This window comes from Pezoporus flaviventris, unplaced genomic scaffold (assembly GCF_033815535.1).
Source record: "Pezoporus flaviventris isolate CSIRO_AGI_PZ_B2104156 unplaced genomic scaffold, CSIRO_AGI_Pfla_v1 ptg000031l, whole genome shotgun sequence".
In the NCBI taxonomy this organism is placed as follows: Eukaryota; Metazoa; Chordata; class Aves; order Psittaciformes; family Psittacidae; genus Pezoporus; species Pezoporus flaviventris.
Window position 1 is genome coordinate 35,230,196 of NW_026892579.1, and position 21,122 is coordinate 35,251,317.

The 21,122-nt window shown below is 37.8% G+C and overlaps 1 protein-coding gene across 3 annotated transcripts; it reads left to right on the top strand.

Annotated features, from left to right (window-relative positions):
• The first annotated feature begins 22 nt into the window (after nt 1-22).
• Nucleotides 23-20,890, top strand: ACP1 (acid phosphatase 1). 3 transcript variants are annotated; one of them, XM_061460713.1, is made up of 6 exons: nt 23-80; nt 10,901-10,974; nt 11,087-11,200; nt 15,775-15,836; nt 18,076-18,181; nt 19,121-20,890. In XM_061460713.1, the coding sequence occupies exons 1-6, from the start codon at nt 38-40 to the stop codon at nt 19,196-19,198; spliced, it is 477 nt and encodes a 158-aa protein (XP_061316697.1). In that variant the 5' UTR covers nt 23-37; the 3' UTR covers nt 19,199-20,890. The 3 variants fall into 3 exon arrangements, with proteins under 3 accessions (XP_061316697.1, XP_061316698.1, XP_061316699.1); XM_061460714.1 differs by lacking the exon at nt 11,087-11,200 and adding an exon at nt 11,256-11,369; XM_061460715.1 differs by lacking the exon at nt 11,087-11,200.
• The last annotated feature ends 232 nt before the right edge of the window (nt 20,891-21,122 follow it).

The following is a 21,122-nucleotide window of genomic DNA, read 5'->3' on the forward strand; positions in this document are numbered from 1 at the left end:
CTGCGGGTGGCTGAACGAAGATGGCGGCTGAACGAAGATGGCGGCTGGGGAGGTGAAGTCGGTGCTTTTTGTGTGCCTGGGTGAGCTGGGCGAGGGGACAGGAGAGTCGGGTCTGCGCTCCTCCGCGTTTCTTCTGGCTCCTTCCGCCGCTCTTCCGTAAGGGGTCCCGGGTGGGGGTGTAGGGAGCGCGGTGAGGTGAGGATCGGAGGACTGCGGGTAGGCCCGGCTCGCAGCTCAGGCGTGCAGGACGAGGGTGGTTCTGCGGGTGTCTGTTTTCTCGGGGAGGGTCGGAGCGATAGCCGAGAAGGGAGGCACAGAGCAGTATCCATCGTTTCCTCGCGCGTCTTTGTGGTAATAAAGCAGCAATCAGTAGGAAATAACGTGGAATTCAGCAATAATAAAAGCGAAGGTTATGTGTGGGGAAAATCAACTTGAGCTCTGAGTTAAATACTGCTGTACGCAGTGTGGTGGGGAACAGCTTTCTGAAATAGGCTGTTCGGTGCTTTGCTTCTAGAGCAGCAGGGAGGGAATACTGCAGCAGTGCCACATGGACATATGGTTCTGAGCATCTGGCACTAAAAAGGGAGCTAAAACAGTGACAAGAATGACCGAAGTTAGTAGAGCAGCCTCTGTAAAAAGAGAGTACATATGGTAGGACTTCTATAAAAAAGGAACTTGGTGGAGGTGGAAGTCATTTTGAGCTATAGAATTCTGGCCAACATGAAAAAAAAAAAAAAAAAGACTTGTTTTGAAGGGCTATGTAAATGAAGTACTAGGTTTTTTATTCACTCTTTTTTAAGATGTTCTGTATGTTTTAAATTGTGACTCTCATGTGATAAGAGATCATGAACAACAGAAGTGTAAATGGGATCAGAAATGTTTTGGATGCTTTCCTGAGAGTTAAGACAATTGGTTACTCATAAGCAAGGTGATCTGCATCTTCAAAATCAATAGATTGCAAACCTGACTACCTGGATTACAGAGCCATGCCCCATTTTGTACATGCTTTCTCTAAACATCTGCTTCGGCTCCCTCCTGGGGATAACAAGCCAGACAGCTCTTTGCACTGATCTAGGAGGGATTTTAACATTATCTGCTTCGTAGTCCTTATAATCTTACCTATGTGCTGAGAGTTGATCCCTATGAATCCCTGGCATTTTGACATTTTTGTTACAACACCATTGGTTAATATCTTTGGTTTTATTTTAGTACCTGTGTTTCTGTTGTAATAGAAGTGCAGATTAATTAAACAGCAAACCAAGAGTTTAGTTTTGTGAAATATGTGCTAATGTTTACCTTAGAGAAAAATTGGCCCCTAATACTAATTAAGGGAAAACTTCTTAGGAAGGGATTGTCAGTTGCTTTATCTTTGGGAGCCAGTGGCCTAGATAAACATTTTTTTGCAGAAAAACATGTAATTAATATGCATCCTTCTTTCCAAACACTATGTTCTAAAGGCAGTAATCACCATCTAAAGGCAATAATCATCATCCACATGTGCTGACAGATGAGCTGGCAAGGAAGAAGCCTGGCTGAGCAGAGCTTTGGCTCACACAGCTTTGGCTGTGTTAGGGAGACTCTGCTGCCCAAGCATTCACACACCATTCGAGGAGTTGTCCTCACAATACCTGGGACTTTAACTGCTAAGACCAGAGCTCCTTTGCAGCGGGCAGCTCCAGTGAACTGAGGAGTGCCCCTTTCCACCCCTCAGTCACATACATACTCACTTTTGGACATGATTCCTACTCCTTTGTGCTTGATCCTAGATTTCCTGCAGCAGTCTCACTCATTTGATTCCAGGAAAAAATAATTTAATAATTGAGTGGTACAGAAAAAAAAAGCAACAAAAAAAACAACCAACCAAAACCAACAACAACAAAAACCACACACACACACAAAAAAAACCACCAAAAACCAAAAAGAACCCCCAAAAACAAACAAAACTGGGTACCTCCAGAGATGAACCCTGAACAAAGACATCACTGGGCAATTGGACTGTTGTGATTTATGCACCTGCTCCTCATGTGCCTTTTTTTTATCTTATGGTTATATTTTGGTCTAGGGTCTTATGTTACTGTTGTCTTCATACAGGTAGGTCGTTAACTGTTCTTACCTTGTTCAGTTGCAGCTTCTGCTGACAGTGGTAGCCCTTTTCTGATTTGTGCTTCTTGTGCACCTGCTTGTTGCCAGAGCACAGGACACTGAAAACGTCCTAAGTCTGGGATAAACATTACTTAGCAATAGCTAAAACATCAGTATTAACAAGATTCTTCTTATACTAAAGACAAAACACAGTACTGTACCATCTTCTAGGAAAATTACTAAGAAAGCTAACTCTATTCCAGCTGAAAGCATATCTAGGTGAAAGTCCACAGCTTACAGCCTAAGGCTTCAGTAAATTTAGCTGCTCATGGTACGCAAGTAAAGCTAAGCAAACAGCATTCTAAACCACACAGTATAATAACACTGACTCAAACTATTTAAAACTTACTTATTCAAGGTAAATAATAATATCTCTCAAAAGACTGAACCCAGGACATCAGGAAAAAAAGAGTTTATGACCATTGGAAGAAGGGGTGGGCAACTCAGGATGATACAAGGATATCATGAGGTTCTGCAGGAAGAAAATTAGAAGGGCCAAAGCCCAACTAGAACTTAATCTGGCTACTGCCATGAAAGACAAAATGTTCCTATAAATACATTAGCACCAAAAGGAGGGCTAAGGAAACTAGACATGGCAGGAAACGTAGTAACAAAGGATGAGTAAAAAGGCTGATGGACTTAATGCCTTCTTTGCCTTGTTCTTTAATAGTATGACTAGTTCTCAGGGTACCCAGCCCCTTGAGCTTGTGGACAGGGACGGGGAGCAGAATGAAGCCCTCATAATTCAAGGGGAAATGGTCAGCAACCTGCTACACCACTTAAACACACACAGGTGTGTGGGGCTGGGTAGGGTCCACCCAGGGGTACTGAGGGAGCTGGCAGAAGTGCTCACTAAGCCTCTTTCAATTATTCATTAGCAGTCCTGTCTAACTGGGGAGATCCCAGCTGACTGCAAGTTAGCAGATGTGATGCTCATCTATAGAAGGGCTGGAAGCAGGATCCAGGTAACTACAGACCTGTCAGTCTGACCTTGGTGCCAGAAAAGGCTATGGAGCAGATCATGTTGAGTGCCATCATGTGACACATACAGGACAACCAAGAGATCAGGCCCAGTTGGCCTGTGTTGGTAAAAGGCAAGTCCTGCTTGACTCTTCTGATCTCCTTCTGTGACAAGGTGACCTGCTTAGTAGATGAAAAAAAGGCTGTAGCTGTTGTCTATCTAAACATCAGTAAAGCCTTTGACACAGCATTCTCCTGGAGAAATTGGCTGCTCATGGCTTGGACAGGTGTACTCTTTGCTGGGTAAAAAACTGGCTGGATGACTGGGCCCATAGAGTTATGGTGAATGGAGTTAAATCCAGTTGTCAGCTGATCACAAGTGGTGTTTCTCAGCTCAGTATTTGAGACAGTTCTGTTTCGTATCTTTGTCAATGATTTGGATGATGGGATCGAGTGCACCCTCAGTAAGTTTGAAAATGACACCAAGTTGGGTGGGAGTTTTGATCTGCTTGAAGGTAGGAAGGCTCTGCAGAGGGATCTGGACAGCCTGGATCGATTGGCTAAGGCCAGTGTTAGGAGGTTCAACAAGGCAAAGTGTCAGGTCCTCCACTTTGGTCACAATAACCCCATACAATGCTACAGGCTTGGGGAAGAGTGGCTGGAATGGTGGCCTGTGGAAAAGCACCTGAGGATGGTGGTGGACAGACAACTGAAGGTGAGCATGAAGTATGCCCAGGCTGCTAAAAAGACCAGTGACATCCTGGCCTGTATCAGAAATAGTATGGCCAGCAGGCCAGGGTAGTGATCATTTCCATGTACTTGTCACTGGTGAAGCCACACCTTGAATACTGTGTTCAGTTCTGGGCCCCCCACTACAAGAGAGACATTGAGATGCTGGAGCCTGTCCAGAGAAGGGCAATAAAGCTGGTGAAGGGTCTGGATCACAATTCTTATAAGGAATGGCTGAGGGAACCAGGGTTGTTTGGAGGAGAGGCTGAGTACTGCTCTCTACAGTTACGTGAAAGAAGGATGGAGCAAGGTGGGTGCTAGCTCTCCTCCCAGGTAACAAGCAGTAGGACAAGAGGAAATGGTCTCAAGCCTCCCTGTGCCAGGGAACGTTTAGATTGGGTATTGGGAAATACTTCTTCACCAGAAGAGTTGTCAAGCATTGGAGCAGGCTGCGCAAGGAAGAGGTGGAGTCACCATCCCCGGTGGTATTTAAAGGATGTATAGGTGTGGCACTTGACATGGTTTAGCAGTGGACGTGGCAGTGCTAGGTTTATGGTTGGGGGTGATGATATTAATGGTCTTTTCCAACCTAAATGATTATAGGGTTCTATGAAAGTGTTCATATACATGGGTCTGTAAACCCATGATGGTGATTTGTACTGTTACAAATTCCTAATCTAGTTGAGTCTCTGAGAAACTGTTATTAATGGAAGATGATATAATAATCTAGGTATGGGAGTGATATTATTACTATTAAGCTTGAAGAAAGGGTGAAAAGGTGAGGGCCAATGTTAATGGGGGTGGATTTTTTTTTTTTTTTACAATTGTTATAAATACCTTTTAAACTCTTATGTTACTGCGTTATAAAAAAATAACCATGACAGTGTATGATGACAAGCACTTCTTTTTCCAGTCAAATGCATACTTTTTTCAGTTAAGTTTCAAAGGCAACTTTTTCCTGTTTTGTTTTTTTCTGGTTAGTTTTGAAGAGTGATACTTATGCCCTAATAGCTTTTTTCCTCCTAAATTTAAGTAGAAAGAGTACCTATGGTTATTGTTGAAACGAGTACTAAACAGATTTCTGGAGTTGCATTTATCTGTAGTATTCTGTGCTGGTTAATAAAGCACATTAATTCTGAAGTTTGCTACATTCAGTAAGAGCTGATCCCAAAAACTGCAAGCCTTTATGAAAGATTATTTTATTCCTACATTATTTTGGAAGAAACATATTACTGAGGTATCTATTGACTGTATTATTTGTTTGTAATGAGATAAGTATATATTCATTACACAATAAAATACAGTCTAGTTAATGTACATTACTACATTAATTATAAGGGTTCCTCATCACTGAGAAATAAATGAACATAGGTAATTACAATATATGAAATGGCACCAGGAAATAATATTTTTCATGTAAGGCAAAAGAAATAATTAAAACTAGAGGTGAACCAAAATGCAGTTTGCTCTTTTTACACTTAGCTAGCTCATTTAATTAATGGTTGAATTCCAGAAATGAGCTTGATATGATGCTGTGTTGACATAAGTCAGTCTCTCTCTGCTGACTTGTCTGCTCTAGTGTAATAAACTGCATGAGCATCTTGGACCAGGCTCTGGTGTACTTACCTCCTCCAGGTGTGGAGGAACAGCTGTAAGGCAGGTGAACAGTAAGCAGCATGGGTTTGGCTGGGTCCTCTGAAAATTGATGTTTGTTGTGAACCACTGAGTATGAGTATTGCTATCAGTGATTCTAGACTGCACAGATAATTTGAGATTTGAGTTCCTAGTTGTTATGGTTTAAGCCCAGCTGGTAACTCAGAACCACACAGCTGCTTGCTCCCTCCCCCACTTCCTCCACTCTGCTCCTGGAGGGATGGGAAGGAGAATCGAAAGAATGTAACTCCCACAGGTTGAGATAAGACCAGCCCAGTAACTAAGGTATAACACAAACCATTACTGCTACCACCAATAATAATAATGATAAGGGAAATAACAAGGGAAGAGAATACAACTGCTCACCACCGGCCGACCAATACCCAGCCCAACCAAGCAGTGAACCAACCCTTCCAGGTAACTGCCCCCAGTTTATATAGTGGGCATGACGTGCTGTGGTATGGAATACATCTTTGGCTAGTTTGTGTCAGGTGTCCTGTGTCTGCTTCCTCCCGGCTTCCCCTCCTCCCTGGCAGAGCATGAGACTCACGAAGTTCTTGGTCTGAGTAAACATTACTGAGCAGCAACTACAAACATCGGTGTTATCAGCATTGTTCCCAGGCTGAAAGTCAAAAAACACAGCACTGCGCCAGCTACTAAGAAGGAGAAAAATGACTGCTACAGCTGAACCCAGGTCACTAGTTCAGTTGTCACAATCCATTACATATGTTTAGGTACAGCCAAATACGTGGGATAAAATGCAGTTTATAGCTGCAGAATGGGAAAGCAGTAGGTTGGATAAGACATTGAAGACGTTACAGAAAACGGCTGCTGTAATGAGGGTTCTTTGCAAGCTGACAAAAAGAAATAATGCCATTTTTTTTTCTAAGGAAGAGAATGTTGGATAAACATAAGAAAAATACCTTTCTTCTGTGGAGCACTGGTAAAGGTAGCTGTAGGAATACATGCCTTATTTAGTCTGCGTTTCAGTGATGCAGAAGTACTAGAGATTTTGAAAGCATGGTTGTAAAAGTGATCTTGGTATTGGAAAATACGATTAAGATGTATGCTTAAAAAAGTCTGTAGTTGTAAGTAAGTGCTTATTTGTTGGAAATCCTAATTTGTTATTGGGGAACGTTTAGATTGCTGGGATAAAGCTTAGTATTCCAGTAGCTGGTAACTCAGTATCATAAATCTTGCTGCAGGGGAAGATTTTTAAAATGTGAACATGAGCAAATTAGTTGATGTTTTGACTACCGTGAATCCTGGCAAGTCATATTGCTATTGACATCGGTTACATTGACTAAACCTTGATTGGCAAGGGACTTTGAAACCTAGTGCTTCTGTAGAGATCACTATTTAGATCTCTTGAGCCAAAATGGAGTTCTTCTTAGATACATATACATGCACTGGCTAATATTCTACTTCTGAGAGAAATCCCACTGGGTCTTGATAGTGGGGGGCATATACGAAAGTCAGATGTCATTTTGGTAGCCATATACTTAAGTGTTTTAGATAAAGAGTGTAAGTATTCAAGGAGATTGTGAATGGAAAAGCCAGGGAGTCTGTGCTAATATCAATCTTGAGTGGTTCCTTACAAAGGTAACTGTTGAGTGTGATGCGATAGACTTAACCATAAGGAACTAGGACTCATGATGAGCTTCAGACAGGAGTCTGAGTACAGAACTGAATAGAATGAGTAGTAAGTTTTAAATGCTTGCTTACAAAGGGAACCTGATGGATCATGCAAATGGGACTGGGAAGCATTATTATAGTCACTCAGATGAAATGTGCATGGAAAAATAAGTAGAGTTAAAAGCAGGTTTTTAAATGTGAAAGGATGAAAGCGAATAAAACTGCTGTAATACAATAGAAAAACAAAGGAGAGAAAAACCTTTGTTTGCTTTAGGGAAGCTCTGAAAAAGCTGAATAAGGAACAGTGAAGATACAAAAATGATTGAGAGAATAGATGATTACATCAGCAGTATCTAGAGATGAGTTATGGACCTGAGCATGAGATGGATTCAGGTTGTCTATCTTGTCAGTAGAAGCAGTGCTTCCATTTCTGTGGGAATGGGTCAAAGCAGAAACTGGAGTAAGAAGTCTGAAAATGAAGCATTGGCTTGGATAGCCATCAGTGGAGTCCTTGTTCCTAGCAAATGAGTGAGAAAGCATGACTCCGTAAAAGTAATCAATAAATGGTTCCAGTACTGATTCTGTGATTGAAATTTAAGTCTCTTATCTTTGAATCATCACATTTGGAGAATTTTGTAGGATGTATTTCAGTGGGCAGACTGTCTGGTACCTTAGGTACTGTCTTTCTGTGATTGAAAATGTCACTGCAACTTAAAGAGGTTGAAATATAAAAAACAGAAAAGATGGAGATTCAGAGAACTTAATACTGTTATCTTCTACATAAAAAGAGCATGAGCACATCAGTCAGAAATATGACAAAGGAGAAAGGAACACCAGAGGAGGACAGAGAGCAGAGATAGAGTGTAGATAATGTTTAAGGGAAATAAAGCTCAATATCAAGGAGGAAGGTAATCTCCTTATGAATATTTTTCTGAGATTGCCCCCTTCATTCCCCAGTTCCAGCTGTCAATCCATAGCTTTGGAAATACTATGCACCTGTAAGGAACCTTGGCAAAGCCTGGAAAGACAGATGTGGGATGTAAAATGGAGTCCAAAATGGATAGAGATTATATTTGGAAAGGGACAGTGACTGGAAAACAAAGATTGAGGTTTGCATAAGTCAGTGAGAAAAGATAGGGCTTTGCATTAATGATGAGCTGAATGGTAACAGTCACAAGGTGTAGCATGAATAGGCAGAGTTGGTTAGGATGAAAATAATATTGCAGGGCATGAGGAGAAAAGAGGTTCTGTTAAGTCAGCTTTAGGATTTGGGCCATAGTCCCCAAGAATAGATTTGAATGATGGCTGCAGTTCCATAATAGAGTTAATAATTCTGGTAGTATTTGGAATGTGTCATCATGGAATATGTTTATTTTTAAGTCACAAACTAGGTTACGTGTTTTGTTTCAGAAATAATGTAACTACAGTTTCTAATTATTGCTAGAAGTAGTAGTAAATACATTTAATCAGTCAGTGATCATGGTGCCATTCATGATGATATTTTTTTTATATGTTATCATCAACGATGATATTTGTGGCATTTATTTTAATAAGTGAGCAGGTTGTAGAAGGGTGAAAATTTGGAACAATTCATTCTATCCAGGTAAAGCAGAAGGTTAAAACAAATAGAAAAAGCAATGAAGGATTTATTCCAAAAGAAACATTTTGAAATTTTGGCAGGTGGTTAATGAATTAGTAGGGCCAATAGTATTAATCATTGTTTATTACCGAAATTTTGAATGTAGTAATAAAACTTACTGTTCATGCACAAATTGTGTGGGATCGTTCATACAGAGGAAAAATATTACACAGTGGATGTCCTCAACAGCTGATTTAATAGAAACAGAATTTAATAGCTTAGAAAGAAGACTTAAATGTCACCTGTTTCATGCAACAGGAGAAAGAGGGAATGGACAAATTAGAAGTAGGGGATTATGATCACAAATCTTGATACTCACGAAGGAGTCAAATGCGATTGTAGAAGTTATCTCAGGTAGTTTTCAAAAGACCTAAGTAAATATTTAAGATTTTTTATTTTTCTTTTATAAAACAAATTGGTAAAAAGCTGCTTGCAGTGTAGTCTGTGGCTATATTTGCCTGTATTCAAGAAAAATAAATTGAAATTAGAACAAGCACAGAGCTGGCTTATTTGGACTGATTGGATAAGGAGTCAGTTACATTTCATGAGGAGACCAAGAGCTTGGTTTGTTTAGTTTAGCACAGCTGTGCTGTATCTGTTAAAGGAAAGAAAGGTTTTTAACATAGTGATGTTAACAAAGATCAGATGAGCGTAGCCATGCAAGAATAAATACTAAGTGGGAATTTGAAGGTTTCAGGCTACCGTGGGAAGAAAGTATTCATGTATGTTACATGTTCCTTCTGTTTCCTGTTAAAATTATATTGGTTAATGCCTAACTCGCTTATTAAATTAAAAAAGTGAGATTAACTTTTTAATACATTACCGCATTCTTTAATGTTTTTATCATTAATTGCTACCCTGTTTTCTTGCTTACTTTATAAATAAAACCAACTTTCCCTGCTTTATTTTTCTTGTAAGACCAATTTAGTTTCTCTGCTTGGAAGAAATTACTTCAGACAAAAGAAATAATATGCTTTCTCCTGGAAGAAGATTTGCTGCCATCACAATTCCCTTAATGTTTCAGCAAGATCTGTTTCTCAGTGGTTAGCCAGTTCCTTTTGCCCATTTAGTGATTTGATATTTTCTAAAACTTTGACATCAGATTTCTATTAGTGGCTCACTTCCCATGCTGGGCTTTTTTATAGGTGGTATGATTGATGGCAAGTTATTAAATGCCCAGATCATAGCAGCTTCTTTTTCTTTAGCACAGAAGTATCTACCTTGATGCTTAGTTTGAAAAATACAGGCATGAAAATGAGGCCAAGTGCCTGATCTGATTTTTATTTTTTTTTTTTTTTTTTTTTTTTTTACTGTTTGAGGTTTGAAAAGATCTCTATCAGTAGTAGCAGAGTGATTACTTAAAGGTATAGAAATGAGTGTTGCCATTTGTGGTCTTTTATACTTACCCGTTCAAAAGTAAGAGGTGAGCAAAGTCATACACTCTCTTTGGTGGAAAGTGGAGATTTGTTTGCATGATTCATTGTGCAGCTGGGTGGCATACCAAATATTATGGATAGTCATCTAGTTACTCAGTTTCTGAAGTATGAAAATGTGGGAGATAAAGTAATAGTTGAATAGACTTTTTATTGTTGAGATACTTCATTCTTTGTCAAAGACTGTGTATTTTTGCATGCATTTTTGAGAGGCCTACCTTAGGTGGTTAACTTATTTACACCTTTGTCAGTAGAGCATTTCTACTGCAGGTTGTTCAGCCATTTCACTGCATTGGTCTTTTTTGTGCTAGTGGTCTCATCAGGGTGGAGTACAGTGGGGGAATCACTTCCTTTGACCTGCTGGTCACGCTCCTTTTGCTGCAGCCCAGGATACAGTTGGCTTTCTGGGCTGTGAGTGCACAAGGCTGGCTCATGGCCAGTTTTTCACTCACAGGTATCCCCAAGTCCTCCTTCACAGGGCTGCTCTCAATCCCTTCATCCCTCAGTCTGTATACTGGCGATTGCTGGAACCCAGGTACAGTACTCTGGGCTTCCACACTTACAGAATCTCCTGGGTTATAATAATGTAAGTGATCCACATTCTTCCTAAGTAACTAAAAATCTTTGATCTGTGCTGACAAATCCACACAATTGTTGATTATTTGGTTTTAATTGCCTTAAATTTCACTTTAATCTCCTGTTTCTGTAGGAAACATTTGTCGCTCTCCAATAGCTGAAGCAGTTTTTAGAAAACTTGTAACTGATGAAAAAGTTGAAAATAAGGTAAGCTATTTATTTCTGTTCCTGCCTAAGAAATAACTGTCTCCTAGCCAGTTCAGTAGAAATATAAACAGTGAGAAAGGAAACATAAAAATATAAATCTGTTTTTCTGTAGTGGAGGATAGACAGTGCAGCAACATCTGCCTATGAAATAGGAAGCCCTCCTGACTATCGAGGACAGAGTTGCATGAAGAAGCATGGCATTACCATGAATCATATTGCCAGGCAGGTACTGTACTTTAATTTTCTTTAAATATATGTGTATATTTGTTTTGTTGTTACAGTGGATGACAGACAGCGCTGCTGTTTCAGACTGGAACGTGGGGCGCTCCCCAGATACAAGGGCTTTAAGCTGTCTAAGAAATCATGGCATTGAGACAGCACATAAGGCACGGCAGGTAGAAGAGAGTATATTTTCTTTCTTATTCATACCGATGCTTTGTTTAGTCCTAACCATTCCAATCACAGAAGTCATTTGACCAATGCATGGTTAAGGACCAAGTAACAAATACTATGTTTAGTTTTTCAAAGGTCTCTGAAGTGGCCTAACTCTTAAAGTTGAGGTTAGTGAGTTTCCTATTATTAAGCTTCAGTGGAAGTATAACTAGGGAATATAGGAGCAATTGTGGGAAAATCCTGCCTTCAAGTATTTACTATTTTGTGACTTTTTATGAAACAATATTTTTTTTAATACTTTTTAAAATGGACCTACTCTAGTAATCCATGATGCTGCTTGGAGACAGGAATTGTATTTTTATTTAGCAGGTCCAAAAAGAAGTAGAATACCTGTTCACCTGTAACAAAAAGCTGCTGCTCTTGCATGAAGACCATTTACAAAAAAAAAAAAAAAAGGGGTGCTAAGTTAGAGTGAAGGCACTCAAACCCCAGATTAATAGCATGGTTGGTGGTAAATTCAGAGGAAAATGTACTATTGAAGCATTCTTAGCTTAAATGCGGCTCGTCTTCTAATGAAATCGTCTCAGTTTTCATGAACAAAAGAATGTGTATTTACATGCTGCATTCCAGAGAGACTGGAAATAAATGTGTATGCATCTATTTAAATAATTCAGACACTCCAATAAATGCACATAACTTACTTCATTTAACTATTCTCTGGATATAAGGTAGTCCTTTAGGGCTTGACCTTTAGTTAGCTTGAGTTTATGCCACTAGTTTTTGTATTGACAAAAAGGTCAAGTAGTCTTGTTATTACCTTCCATTTCTGTTCCCTTCAGAATTTCCTAGACCTCACTGAGGTCATATTTACTTTGTTCACTTTCAAAGACTACATGTTTAGGTTTTTAACTTTCAAAAATAAATTCCCTCAATTAGTGAATTGCCCTCTGCTGACCCCTCCTTATGCTGATCTCCGTTATATAATAAGAAACAGGATCGAGCACAACATTGTTTCAGATGTTCAGTGTTTTACTATTGGAATAAATATAAGGGAAGTCTGTTCTGATCTTTTCGTATTAGAAGTTCTGGATTTACTATTTATCAGTGCTTTATTATTACATGATTGTGTAATGATAAATGATACACAGTATTACTTATCATTACACAAGCTAAATGGTACTGAAACTAATCAGTTGGTGTTTGTCAAAACAGTGTAATTTGTTTGCATTCTTAAAAGACAAGCCTTGGAAACTTGAGAACTGTTCTTGGGTATTACTAGGGTGGTTTATAAGTAGTTAAATTAAAGCAAAGCACTCAAAACTAGTTGATCCTCTCCTTTGAAACATATTCATGTAATCTCCTTTGGCAGAGAGGGAATGAAAACACTGTAATGAAGACATTTGCTTAAACATTCTGGCAAATTAAGAGATTCTTAAAGCAGAAGAGCCTAAAACGTTACATATAAAGGGATAGAAAATTAACAAGAATGAGACAATAGAATGAAAGACTAAGAGGATTAATTTTTTTCTAAAACATTCCAGTACAAGCAGTTTCTTTTATGAGGAAAATTTCACATCCCTGAACTAGAGGTAACTGTTAATTTTGCACTGATGTTAACTGTGCAACTCAGATAATTGTTTTCAAGCTTCTGTCAGATGGTCTCTGCTGATTCTCTAAACTGTGGACCTGATACGGTCTTGTAGTTCTTCTGGAAAGCAGGGAGACTCAACAGTGTAGAATAGGAGTTTTCAAAGTGGTCAGGTTAGTACAAATGGAAGTGTATTTGTTTCACCATTAGAGACAAACTCAAGGATAGAATTTTGTATGTGACTTGTTTCAGAATAGATTAAGAAAGATTTAATACAGGAGCTGCAGGAGTAGAGAGGAGGGATTTATCTTCTGTTGCCTTCGAAATACTGTCATATGATGAGTACCTCATGCAATTATCCTCTTTACTCCTGTGGAAAACTGTTACCCATCCAGTGAAAGGCATTTTCTTTCATGTAATTTTGTGCATAATTATGACAATCATGGATTGTATCTTTAATGCAAAACTGGCATAAATGCTACAAGAATGATTTGTGTAAGAGAAAATGTTAAATTGGTTACATCCTACCATCATATACAGTGATCAAGTGAATTTTAAGTAAAAAGTGAAGTATAACAATAAATGTATATATTCATATATAAAATAAAGGGTATTTTAACATTTTAGTTGATGGTAGGTTGCTATATGTTTATGCACTGGTTGAAATTCTCTAAACTCTTATTCTTCATGCACAAAACAGATAGGTATTAATTGTGTTTCACTTTTGTTCATGCTGAAACCAAAATTGATTTCTATATGACTCATACTGTGCATTTGCCTTTAACACAACCTTCCTCTAATCTCCATTTGCTATTTAACACTGTTTCACAACTGGATAAATTTGAGGACTGCTGCCTCTCTTTGTTTTTTAGACAGAGGAAAGATTTCCCTCCTCTAAACAAAGGGAAATTTTTAAGAAATAAATTAGAATGTTGATATGTTTCTCCATTGATGGTCTTTAATAATGGTTATATGTTTGGGGTTTTTTTTGAATGTAAAGTTACCGTTTGTGTAGTTCCATCCAAACTTGACTACTTGAACTCTCCGCTACTCTCTTCAAAATGTATATAAATTTTTACGTCCTCAATTTCTTCCCCCAGAGTACTAGTTTTTACAGTTTTTGAGGAGTATCTTCAGTTCACTGGAGTTTGCTCAATTAAGCTTTTTGTATCTGACATTACTGTGAGGCTTATGAGCACAAGCGAGCCAGTAATCTTGTTTTTAGGGCTGTGCTAATGCTCTTTCACAGGGAAGTAACTATCAAGTTGTCAAGTACACAGGGAGTGTGGGAAGTGTGGCGGGTATGCTTTTCCCTTTCACTGGTTTTTATTTTATTCCTATGTATGCCTGCACTACACATATTTTCATAGGGGCTAGTATTTAGCCCTGTAGAGTGATCAGAAGCATCTTGTAGAGGTATTGCTTAGAGTTGCCAGGAAAACAGAGCTATTTCCACTGCAAAAATATTTTCGTAGGTCAAAGGCACTGCATGAATACAGCAAATATTTTTACAGTGAAAATAAACAAGTTTGCATTAGTTTCCGCTATTAACCCTTTCTTTTCAAATGTTCCCTCCCCCACACCTCACTCATTCAATTCTCCTTGTGTGGAATATTTCATTTAATGGCTTTACTCTGGTGGTGATTTCTGTGTGTCTTTTCTTACTGCTATTATGGGGGCTTGATCAGTATCTATCTGCTGCTTGCACAAAAAACAAGTGGGTGTTTTGCCATCTAAACTTTTCTTAAAATATGTAAATGAATTTTACAAGTTAAAACTCTGACTTAAAGGATAAAGTGTTTTGCCCTTTTGTCTGTTCACTTGCTCACTCACTTGTCTGCACATCCTTCTCAGAGATGCCTGCCAGAAAAACCTGTACTGAACAAACTTCCACAGACTGTTAATGAAATGCAGTCTTAATGTGAACTCATTACAGATTTTATTCCATTTATGCATTCTCATTATGGACACTTTGTTCAGATATCTTATACTAGCATACTGTGCATTGTAGACATGGTCTGAAAAGGTCTTATGCTAAGGCTTAAGTGTAAAATAAAATATAATTATACTGGTAAAAATCTGCAGCCATCCTTATTCAATACAGATAACATTAGTACTTAAGTTAGTGGTTTATCTGCAATGTTTGCCTACCTGACTCTGAACTCGGATCTTGAATTTAGAATGTAGTTAATATTCATGCTTAGGAGTCAGTAGTCCTACTACAGGAAAGAGAAGGAACATGGTATGGTGGTAGGAAGATGTACAATAGATCCCAGTGTTTTTTTACATCATACTATAAATTTTGTGAACTTTATATGGCCTAAAATACTGTGAATACATTTGTGTTTAAGGGATTGTAACTCATACCATCTTACTTTAGCTTTGAATTTCATTTGGTATCTTTTTTCTGTGTATGTAATGACAAATTTCTAGATGAGAATTATTGCAGCTGATTTCCAGGTCACCTTCATTTTTGTTTTCCTATCAAGCAAGTAATTCGTCTACATTTTCACTGCATGGTGTCTGTAACTGGAAACCTACTTTAGTTTTAGTAATTGGAAAGCACTAGAAATGTCAGTTGTATTGGTGAAATAGTTAACTTGGGTTTTTTGTGGAAAACTTGCAGAAGTGGGTAATTACGGCAGAGTATACCTAAAAGGTCTTAAGTTATTGTAAAAGTTGATGAAGGTACACAGTTTTATTCTTTCCATCTGTTTTTCTTTTAATAAATCAGAACTACAAAATTTGAAAGTACTTTCTTTCCCCTTTTTATAAATCAAACACAGTTTATAGGCTAAAGCACGTATTTTTAATTCTAGGTTACTAAAGATGATTTCCAGACCTTTGATTATATACTCTGTATGGATGAGAGCAATCTAAGGTAATGTATGAAGATATGAAGCAAATTCATGTGGATTACTTCTAGTGATGCCTTGTAAATCACTTCGAAGGCAGATGGCACATTTTACTGTTTAGCTTGTCTTGTGGGTTTTTTGGAGGGAGGGGGTATGGTTTGTTTCTTTGTTTGGTTTAGGGTTTTTGTATGTTTGTGTGGATGATATCCTAATAGATAGACTCTTCACCTCTAATAAGTGCAGTGAGCTAGAACTCAATGGTTTATTTGTGTGATCCATGCCAATTAAGGATGTGAAAATTGAGTATGCTTTGTGCTATACATGTGCAGCTGATGCCTGTACAGTTAAGAATGAGGACGTACTGTCTTGATCAGTGATCTGGCTTTCTAAGTGCATGGGATTTAAAAGACACTGTGGAAATTTGGAAAGGATTAAATATGTTGTGTTTTTTTTATTTTTTAATAGAAATAGAATAAGCTGTGAGATAAGTAAGGTTGTTAGCTGGGGAAATCTTGTTTGTTGCTGTTAGCCATGTTGTAATTAAGTGTGTCTTTGAGACAATTTATGCTTTAGAAAGATTTGGTGACGTAGCTGCCTAGTGTGAGAATTTGGGTATCATTATTTTTACTTAATTACATACATATTGGTGATTGGGATTAAGGAGCTGAGCTTTAATAAAGTACTAATATCAAAGTGCTTGTAAGGACTGTTACTTGTAAAGTTAGTTTAAAAAACCCCAAGGCCCAAAAACACCCTGTTAGTAGCACATAGACTTTCAGAAGCAGCACTACTTAACGAAGTATTATTTTGTTGAATTTTCTAGATGTGTGGAATGACCTCTCTTACACAGCCTGCATGAATGAAACACTTTGCTTGATTGCAGCGTGTCAGGCAAAGGCATGACTAGGCTTACTTCTATTTTCACTTGAATTCTTGAATGAAACTTATTCTATATTAAAAATTTATATGATACGAGCTGTAGAGCAGAAGAAATGTCATAACTGTAATAGGGATATTGATACTGCTACACTTAAGTTTCACCTTAAACTTGTACCCATTTCAACCATTTTCCCTGGGAAATGTGCCTTTTTGTAGCACTCAGAGTCTGATTCCAGGTGTTGATGGAGTGACAGAAAAGAAAAATTTGGAACATCCCTTTTCCTTAGTACCATAGCTACTTGGCCCTCTCCTGTTCATTAATTAGTATGCCAAAAGCCTTGAAGAAAAGGGTTAGCCATTATTTTAATAATAAAAGACTAGAGAATTTAATGAGAATCTGTAATTTAAAGCAATAACTTTGTAGAGGAGTCCTGATTTTTCAAGGAAAACCAGTATTTTGGTCTCACTGCTATTCTAGACTTTCTAAAATTATTTTCTTACTCAGAATTAATAATTAGAATTTAATTTCTTAAAACTGATTATGCTTATGACTAAGTATTCACAGGGTTTTTCACTTTTTAATGTTGGGTAAGTAAGCTGCTATGGAGATGTGTAATCTTAAAAGAATATTTCTGGCTGTTTAGCTTTGTGAAAATCATAGTATTGAGCTGCTTTTAATCTGAAGATGATGAGAGGTACATTATAACTGCATTTGGGTTAATAGACCGCTTTTTATAAGTAGGTGGGGAAAATACCATCTCAAAACAAGTATGTTTTATCAATGGAAGCCAATGTAAAAGAAACAGGATGTGACAACTGATCGAATGTTACAGTATCTCAGAGGGAAGACCAGTCTAGCTCACCAGTTTACCATTTTCTGATAACCAAATGCAATAGGGCTTGATGGGAGTTACAGAGGTAGTATTGAGAGCAATACTTGCAGCATGCCAGTTTAAAACACTGGTTTTGAACAAATGGGAGAAGCTTACTTATACTTCTGGAAAAATATCTGGACAATTTCCATTATTTTTTGTTCAGTAGAAGCTAAAGGTGGATATTGAAAGTACTAATAATTGATTTGAGGAAGAAGTTGATAAACATACTGTTACAAAGTTCTGTTAAACCTTAAGTGACTGACTGCTTGTTTATGCTTTGAATTAAGTTTATGTACATGTTCTCCATACTCAATTAAAAGAAAAAAAACCAAACCCCACAATAAGAAACAAATGAAAACAAACAGCAGAGTAGAAGGTCCACAGAACTGGCAGAGTCCAGATGCATATTGTTTTCCTGTGTTCTTTAGAAACGGTCATTGAGCATCTCATGCTGATGCCAAAAAAGTTCTGAAGAAAAATTCACAGAAAAATTTTACTTTCTCTTTTACAGAGATCTGAAAAGGAAAAGCAACCAAGTTAAAGACTGCAAGGCCAAAATTGAGCTGCTTGGGACTTACGATCCACAGAAACAACTTATCATTGAAGATCCATACTATGTATGTATAAAAGAATTCTTCTGGTGGCTTGATTAAAAATTATGTGTATATGGCATATGATCTTTTGAGATCCCGCATATTGACATGTGATATATGATCTGATACTACACAAAACCTAGTGTAGATGTATTTTTTTAAATGACTTAACAAAACAATATGAATTATTGGGATAGGAAAAGAGAGCATGTCCATGCTTATAACAATAGCTTAAATTTAAATAAGGCAGTGCATCTATGTTTTCAATATTGGATGATGCTCTAGTTGGTCAGCCTCCTTGCAAAGAGGACCTAATCAAGACAGAGACAAAGACATGGACAGAGATGGTCAAAGAAGTTGAATAACATGAACTAAGAGCAACCAATTAGATTAAGATTCTTCAGTTTAGAAAAGTGAAGTAGATGAAGGTGCAGGAGGGTTCTGTAAAATCTTGATATCACTGGAAAAGGTGAGTAAGGAATTGCTGTTCATTACCCAAGAAGAACAGAACTATCAAATGGCATATGTGGGAAGTGGGTTCAAAACGGAAACAGGGTGGGGGTTTGAGGGGGTTTTTTTGGTTGTTTTTTTGGGTGAGGTTTTTTTTTCACCAAGCCTTTCATCAAACTCTGAATCTCAAAGTGACAGGTTACTGTGAAAGAAAAAAAGAAAAGGCTTATAAGGGCTCAAAAACTGAATGGAAGAATTTCTTGGAAAGTTTATCCAGGACAGCTGAGTACAAAGTTATAGTGCTTGGCTGTGGAAACTCCTGAGCTGCAGGTAGTTCAAATTAGGGAGAAATATGCATAAGCTATCACTATGTATTTGTATTGTCTTATCTTATTCTCCCCTAATGTCAGTTATTTACCATTGCTGACCATGGGGAAACCAGTCTGCAAAACCTTTTTGTTTGAGCCACTACTGCTGTTCTTACGGGTTTTCTTTTCCTCTGTTCTTTTCTAGGGGAGTGAAAAGGACTTTGAAACTGTTTACGAGCAGTGTGTTAGATGCTGTAAAGTGTTTTTGGAGAAGTCTCATTAATGCTTCGTCATTTTATTTCTGAAAGAAAATAATTAGCTTCTCCTGAAATATGTAAGGTTTACTTGATTGATGTATGTAAATTGTAAAATTATGCCTCACGGGGTTCAAAACTGTTTCAGTATCATTTTATATTTTAGGTTTTCTGTCATTAATTAAAAAGCATAGAAAAGTTTTAATTGGATTAGCTGATCAACCGTTTTATCACACATCAATGTTGTAGTAAAGTATGTAATTCAGAATAAATTTATCTCTAAACTTTTCCAGTGCTTTCTCGCAAGCACTGCAGAAGTAACATCTTGCTTCTTTATCTGCTGTACTAACTAACTGAGGTCTTATTGTGCCATTAGTGAGTTAGTACAAATGACTTTCATTGGGAGTCTGTGAGATAATACTTCATGTATGATAATGTAGGCGTGTCATCCTGGTGTTGTTAGACAGCCTTTGGACTGATGCTGTTCCATATTGAGCCTACTAGACTAAAAGAACTGCCTGCCCCCAGACAGATGCTGCTCTTAGCACTATTTCAGAGCTTAAGCAACCAAAACCTCTGTGTGTGTCAACAGGATCCTGTGAAAATGTTTTTGTGTCAGTTTAAGTGCTTAGTTATTTAAAGAAAAAGTAATATTTGTTCTAATACATTTTCTACTAATTAGGAAGAACACAGTTCAGAAATAATGATTGATGTTAACAGGACTTCTTCAGCTAGTCTTCTTTTGGTCTTTTGGTCAATTCCTAGTGCACTGATACAAGCACAGTAATATTGTATTTACTTTAGGGACAGAACAAGTCAGCATAAAAGCCTAATTGTGAAACGTACAGTTTGTATCTCACAGTAGTAAAATACTCAAATCCATGCAATATATTCAGTGAGATTTGCTGTAATCCTAGTTCCTATGTGGGTGTCAGACAGTATTTTCAGATTTACTCAGGAGAATTGATAGTCTGTCAGAAGTGTTCTCTGAGAACATAGCTCAGCCCAGAGACAGTCCATCTGTAATGTAATGCAAAGTTAACAGAAGGCCAGTAAGTAGAAAGTTCTGCTTTTGGAAAAAAAAATTGAATGCTTTGTTAAAATCCATTTCTTTTTGTCTGACTATCACCTTTCATTTCTGCCTAGAAACGCAAGTGTACTGCGATCAGTAAGATCAGTAACGTAAATGATACCAGAAGAATTGTCCTATTTTCAATAATGACAACATTGGTATGAACTCACATTACCACATTGTCTGTAAAACTGGATCTATAAAACTTGCGTTCTTACTTATGGAGCTGTGTTTTTCCCTCTGTTTGCCTTCCTAGCTACTAGAGTAGCCTCTATATTTGTCACCCACTTTCTCCTCTGAGAGAGGGGTGCGTTTTGATAGAGGTCCCTGTTATTCCTGAGGAGGAAAGAATCCTGTTGTCACTCTGCCTGTGCAGCAGCCTGCGCAATGGGGATGATCCATCCTGGGACTCTTGCTGTAGAACAGCTGTTTGTGTTAGTAAAGTTTCTGTTTTGTGCTAAAATTTCCATCAGACATAAAACTTAAGAACCTGTTTACAGAAAGGCAAGTGGTAGGTGGAACACTTAAGTACAGAAATCTGGATCTTCGTGCTTTTTTGCTTTACCAGTATCTTTGACTTTAAAAGAACAAGCTGGGGATTTGCAAATTAATAGATGTTTCACTTCAGGACAAAGAGTAACCGATATATGTAGTATTTCAGGTGAGATGAAGCACCGACTCTGGAATAAATTATTTCCCATTTCTTTTATGGATGTTTTGACAAAGTAAATGAGGGAGAACAATGAGCAGCTAGAGACAAACCATCTTAAATCTGGTTTTATGCGCTGACCTCAGATGTGGAAGTATTTAGGTGTAATCTAACGTTATTCTCTGGTATAATGACCACTTAAAATACTCCAGTGAAAATAAAATAATTCAGA

Bases quoted from the DNA above. Each gene is read 5' to 3' on its own strand.
- ACP1 (XM_061460713.1), top strand. From the start codon at position 38: ATGGCGGCTGGGGAGGTGAAGTCGGTGCTTTTTGTGTGCCTGG. The intron at 81-10,900 runs GTGAGCTGGGCG...CTGTTTCTGTAG, and splicing joins GGTGCTTTTTGTGTGCCTGG to GAAACATTTGTCGCTCTCCA. The intron at 10,975-11,086 runs GTAAGCTATTTA...GTTTTTCTGTAG, and splicing joins ATGAAAAAGTTGAAAATAAG to TGGAGGATAGACAGTGCAGC.